At 29.2% G+C, this 6,437-nt stretch overlaps 1 protein-coding gene across 3 annotated transcripts in view; it reads left to right on the top strand.

Moving 5' to 3' along the window:
- LOC100158915 (kelch-like protein 2) overlaps window positions 1-2,048 on the top strand; it is a 9,716-nt gene extending 7,668 nt beyond the window's left edge. Inside the window, exons 7-11 of one of the 3 annotated variants that reach the window (XM_008183554.2) lie at window positions 603-715; window positions 774-1,103; window positions 1,175-1,327; window positions 1,387-1,636; window positions 1,712-2,048. In XM_008183554.2, coding sequence (XP_008181776.1) covers window positions 603-715; window positions 774-1,103; window positions 1,175-1,327; window positions 1,387-1,636; window positions 1,712-1,893 — 1,028 coding nt within the window. In that variant the 3' untranslated portion in view covers window positions 1,894-2,048. Of the gene's footprint in view, window positions 1-375; window positions 494-602; window positions 716-773; window positions 1,104-1,174; window positions 1,328-1,386; window positions 1,637-1,711 lie in introns of those variants that run through there. The other 2 variants (XM_016803414.2, XM_029487202.1) reach the window with 2 other exon arrangements.
- The last annotated feature ends 4,389 nt before the right edge of the window (window positions 2,049-6,437 follow it).

Below are 6,437 nucleotides of genomic sequence, written 5' to 3'. Positions count from 1 at the left end.
TAAAATTTTATTTATACAATATTACACTGGTGCCTGGCCGCCCCCTAAATGTATCAAAAATTGGCTACCCGGGGCAAGTGTCCCCGTTGCTCCCCCCCTTTAATACGATCCTGCAACTATACTATTTGTAATATGTATATTTCTTAATTTCTTACAATATGCTTATTGTGAGATAATTTTTATAAATTGTGTATGTTCTTTTGTGAAAAAAAAATTCTTACAATGAACTAGTTAGCATGCAAAACAATATCATATTTTTGCGTAAGTGGTATAACAAAAATATTTATTACTAGGCTTTTTGTTTAAAATAGGCGCTATCTTTAATTATATTATATTATTAAGTACGTAATAATTAAATTGCATTTATTTATTTAGGTATTTGAATGTGTTATGAATTGGGTAAAACATAAATTAAATCGTAGAAAAGATTTTTTACCCGATCTGATGGAACATGTACGTTTGCCATTAGTCTCGAAAGAGTATATGCTAGAAAAAGTAGTTAATGAACCTCTTCTTAAAAATAATCCTAAATGTGTGTTTTTGTTATAAATATGCATGTATTATTAATGTTACTAATTTATTTATTGTTATAATATTTATAGGTAAAGATTATGTATTTGAAGCATTACATTTTAATCTAATTAAGTCAGTACACCCTTTCTCTATTCCACAAACGATTCGGAGTAAACCTAGACAGTATACTAGTTTACAAAAAGTATGGATCCGTTTTTATTGATTAACATTATATTATTTTACCAATTTGGTACTTTTAGGTCGTTCTAGTGTTAAGTTTGTCTTCTTCAGCAAACAAGTTAATTACAAACTGGTATGACCCAGCAATTAACCTATTGACAGCTGCACCGGAATTGGGTAAATGTCATATGCCAGGTGGTTTGAGTGTTATAAAAGATCAATTCGTGTTTGCTGTGGGTGGAACTCAAGTTTCAAACCCAAATGTTCGCATTGATTTAAACGCTAAAAGTTCTCGTTCTGTAGAGGTGCTTGATGTATCATCACAACCACCCTGTTGGGTATCAAAAGTTGAATTGTTAATTAATCGAAAACATTTTGGAATTGGTGCAATAGATAATTGCATATATGCTGTAAGTCATGCTAATATATTACTTATTTCATATTGTAAATATTTTATATTATATATTTTATTAAATGGTAGGTAGGTGGATATAATGATGCTAACAACTATTATGAACATTTGAACAGTGTTGAGGTTTTTGACATCAATACTCAACAATGGCGAAGAGTATCTAGTATGTCTAATAAAAGAAGTCATTTTGGTGTTGGAATACTCAATAACCTCTTATATGCGGTAAATAATTTAATCGTTACGTTTTTCGTCCATTTCATTTTCCTAATTCGATTATGTAGGTAGGAGGTTATAATGGTGCATCATATTTGAAATCTGTTGAATGTTATGATCCCAATCTTGACAAATGGAACCCAGTAGCAGAAATGTCAGTTTGTCGCTATGAAGCTGGTGTTGGAGTTTTGAACGGTGTAATGTATGTTATTGGTGGAACTAATGGGTCAGTAACTCAAAAAACTGTTCAAGCCTATACACCAAGTGCTGGAGTTTGGAAGTCTATTCCTGATATGAATTTGTGCCGAAGAAATGCTGGTAACTAATAATTCATTTTTTTCAGTAAATCTTTTCGAAAATGTATTGATTTGTAATTATATTTTTCTAATACAGGAGTATTTGCATTGGATGGTTTATTGTATGTAATGGGGGGAACAAATGGAAATAATCCTGTTGATTCTATCGAAATGTACAATCCCCTAACCAATTCCTGGTCAATGAAAACATTATCAACAAGTAATTTTATTTATAGTGCAGTGGTCGTTGATAAGCCACCGCATTTAAGAACTAATTAGCATAAATAATTTCACTGTTGGAAACTTAATTATTCTTATTTTTGTAAGGCTAATACGATACAAAGATTAGATAAAGTTTGTTCTTGTACATTTTTTGAATTGTGAATAATAAACAGATTAAAAAAGCGCGTCTAATCGTTCGCCAGACGTAAAAATCGTTTAATCTTTTACTCAGGCCCGTATTTAGGGGGGGGGGAGTGTATCCTGTTTCCCGGGGCGGCAAATTGTATGGTCAATTTAGGGGGTGGCAAATTTATGTTGACATATTATTATTAATTACAATTAATTATTAATTGTATCAAAAAATAAATAAATAAATATTATATATTTTTATTTTTACTATAACCTTCTATTAAAAGCAAATATTACAGCTAAAAACGTATATTGTTTTCATCAATTAGTCGAAAATAATATTAATAATTACAAAAATATATTGAAGTTAAACTATAAATTAAGAAAGGTGTTTTGCGTTGGAATCAGAAATAACAAATAGGTAATGCAGATTTTAAAGAAATTAATAATTATCACTTTATTTTAAAATATCCAATCTAGAAGAAAGTTATAACTTATAAATGTATCTAGATTATACATTAATACATTATTATAAATTATTACACATTATTATAAATTATTATTATGGCTGTTGAAAACGGATCGTTTTTTTGTAGTATTTACGGGCATTTAGAGTTTAGACCAATAAGCGGAAAAAAAAATTAAGTAGCAATAGTAAATTTTTAATTTTGAAAACCCATTTGAATTCTTTATACTTTTTTCTTGGTTGTGTATTTAATAGATTATTGTTTTTCGATTTTTACAGTAAGAAAAAAAAATTAAACACTTATAAAGAAATCATTGTATTAATTTTTGTTTTAATTTTTTTTACAAAAACTATAATATTATGTTTATTTAACATTGGTTTTCCTAGAGATTTAAGAGATAACTAATAGATGAAAATATTATATATTGCAACGAATGCATGTTTAGGGCTTCAAAGAATTTATTTCTTTAAAATGTGTGTTTTGTATGCTTCATATGATGGTACTTTAAAAAAGTCTGTCAAATTTTCTTTCTAAATTATGCTTAAAAAACTTTAAAACTACAAAATCTTATTATTTAGTTTAAAATACCAAAAATAATATTTTTGATTTTTTTTTTTTTTTTTTAATGTGAGTTTTTACTTTTTTTCCTTAACATTTTGATGGAATCAGATATTTCAGAATTTAATTATTGTGCTTACTTTATTTTGTATTGTTAATAAAGTAATTTAAAAAAAAACCCCCAACGCTTGGAAATTCGCAAACTCGCGGACTAGTGTATAACTTTGAAACTAAGTCCGACCGACAAATTCTGCTTGAATCACTGATTGTTCTTAACTCGTTGAAATATAAAGGTTTCCAAAACAAATATGACCGCATTTATGCCACAAAAAAATAGTTATACTTTACATTTTAAGAAATACCTTTTTTAGGGAGTGGTAAAATGTGTTGCCCCGGGGCGCAAAATGTTCAAATACGGCCCTGCTTTTACTACTCTATAAACATACATGAGTAAATCAGTTTCTCCTATTAAAGATCTCGGTATAATCCTGTCTGCTGACCTTCTTTTTAACGAACACATCTTTTATTTACTCAAAAGCTATGCGTATGATGGGATTTGTTATATAGAAGACAGTGTGGGATTTCAACAATAATATTTGCTTGAAAGCCCCGTATTGTTCACCCGTTAGTCGTTCGTTCAGTTATTGAACATGATTCCATAATGTTGAGTCCTTACTAAGCTCGCTAGATTCAACGTTTAAATAATGTTCAATCCTGTTTCTAAGGTAAGATATACCTACATAATATCATGTAAGTTTAAATTAAACATGTTGGTTATGCTAACTTAGGACTTAAACTGTTTACATTCTGACATTCTCTAATCTCTTACATCTAGACGTAAATTCAATGATTTATAAATCATAATTTATTCATAAATTATTAAACAACAAAACGAGTTTTCCTGAAATACTCGATGAGATAAGCTGGCATATTCCCAATTTTAATACTCTTCCATGAATATTTTTTACATACCTTTCCACTCACAATCATATAGTTTCAATGACCTGTTTAAGTCGTATGTTAAGAAAATACAACAGTGTTGCTTTTGACTTTAATTATGATAATACATTTAAACTTCGCTGTTTGTGCCTAGGTTTTAGATAAATAACTGCCATTTACAAATTAATTTTATTACATGCTTTATAAATACTATTGTTAATATTCTATAATTACTGTTTCTTTTCGTTTTGTTTATTGTAACATTATGTACACTCTTTGGCCGAATGGGAGTTAATAAATAAATAACAATAATATAGATGTATTGTTGCTTCCATCTATTCCAGATTTTGATAATTGAAATTTCTTGAATTAAGTTAATAAGTAACAGAATTTATTAAATTATATAATATACTCACTAACTAAATACTATATTTATATTGTACCTATCTCTATCGCAACTAATAAATTATGCAGCATTTTATTCAAAATATATATAAAACTACCTGATCCCGTGCACTTCGTTGCCCGTTAAATGTACCAACTTTATATGACTCAAACTTAGTTCAATTCATTATTTAATAGTCGGTGTATGGTGTTCAACTTATCTTTTCCGCTGTCCGGAATAAAAATTTTGATTCGCAGCAGTATAATATTATCTGGCAGGCAATTTACCTGTGGTAGATCGCTGTTAGTACGTAAGTGGTAAGTGTATGATTTAACTTTAAAGTATCAAAGTTATACCAAGTTTGTCGTATTCCACCTATGGAGGATTAATATAATTAATTAATACAAAATCAGTGTCGGACTGGCTCGAAAAGGCCCAGTCCGCAATTGGAAGAAAGGGCCCCCAACAGGCAAATAGAAAATGTTTACACAGAAAAAAATACGTACCTTCCAACTAAAATTCAATTATTCGATATATTAACTGGTTTTACTTTATTTTCAATATAGAATTTATATTGTACATATTCTCAAATACTAAGACATTTTCTATAGACCCAAAGTAAATTTCCTACCAGAGACCCTTTGGACTGTTTTTATTACCAGACAGGGGATATCCCACCTATCCAGGTATCCAACTCCCAAATTACGCTCTGGGGCGTAGCCACTACATTGTCTACACGGGCATGGACCAATTGCGCCAAAACAAAATTTGTATTTTAGCCTTTAGGGTCAATATACCAATTGCGCGGCGTATATTTTAGGGTCAGTGTGCTAATTGCGCCTCTTATATTTTACGATAAATATACCTATTGCACTTGTATTCAAATTTGCATTTAAAATCTTCAGATTTAGAAATATTGTTTTTTGATCTAATTCCATCAACATCAACATAATCACACTAAAATGCTTGAAAATTAAAAACGTATTTATTGATCAATTGATCACTGGTTAGAGTGACTAGTTATAATACATTTTATATAATTGACGGTCAAAAAGTAACTTGTTAAATGTGAAGAAAAAAATGTTTATTTATTTATATTATATTATGTATTAATACTCGCATAAATAATTTATAATTAACTTATAACTTTTCCTTAGGTATTGTAAAATGTTTTGAGCGCAATTTGTCTATTGACCCTAAAATGTATAAAGCGCAATTGGTATATCGACCCTAAAATTTTTAGAGCGCAATTGGCATATGAAAAAGTAATTTTAAGCGCAATTGGTAAACTCCCGTCTACACCACCTGTGACATCAAATATAAAGAAAAACAGCGATTCAAATTGTGTCAAATTGTGCACGAATACAATACTTGATATCAAAATATATAATAATTCAGTTACAATCAGTTTTAATGCGAATACCAAGTTATACTCATACCGTCTTACAAATGTATATGTTAACATAACCCGCCACGAATATTATTAAATGCTGGCTAATGTTAACATTAACCGGTTAATATGACATTAGCCAAGGACTTATGGATAATGTCTTAACGACTATAAAATTGCATCATGCATGATATGAAATCATTTTAAATTATTAGCAATATTAAATATATTTTAGATACAATTAACCATATGCAAAAAAAAGATACAATAATGAGTTTATACTAATAATACAATATTAAATTTTATTTTATATTTTAAGATTTTTTTTTAATTAGTATTTAAGAATAGAATTAATGTGTTACTATTTATTATTACATGGCATACTTCCATGACATTTTGAATTACACAAAATATTAGATGATTTACACTTACAACGATTGGTGTCACATTTACCTTTGCATGAACACCTTTTGTATCCTTGACCACCACTACCGTCTGATATTAGACCAGCAATTTCCCTCAATGGTTTTTCTATAGGTACCACCTCATCAAGCGGTATTAATGATTTCGGACAAACACCAAACTGGTTTCTTGTATATAACTGTGGCAAAGTACCATATTTATTACCAAGTTTATAATATTGTTCGTTCTCAATAGCCACAACTGCAAATAAAATATTTCTTGGGTCTACTCGTCCTCTGTCGACATCGGGTAAAGTGACTCTCACACTATC

Source organism: Acyrthosiphon pisum, chromosome A1 (assembly GCF_005508785.2).
Source record: "Acyrthosiphon pisum isolate AL4f chromosome A1, pea_aphid_22Mar2018_4r6ur, whole genome shotgun sequence".
NCBI classification, from domain to species: Eukaryota; Metazoa; Arthropoda; class Insecta; order Hemiptera; family Aphididae; genus Acyrthosiphon; species Acyrthosiphon pisum.
Note: the sequence above shows the minus strand (reverse complement) of the source record. Positions and strands in the feature narration are given on the sequence as shown.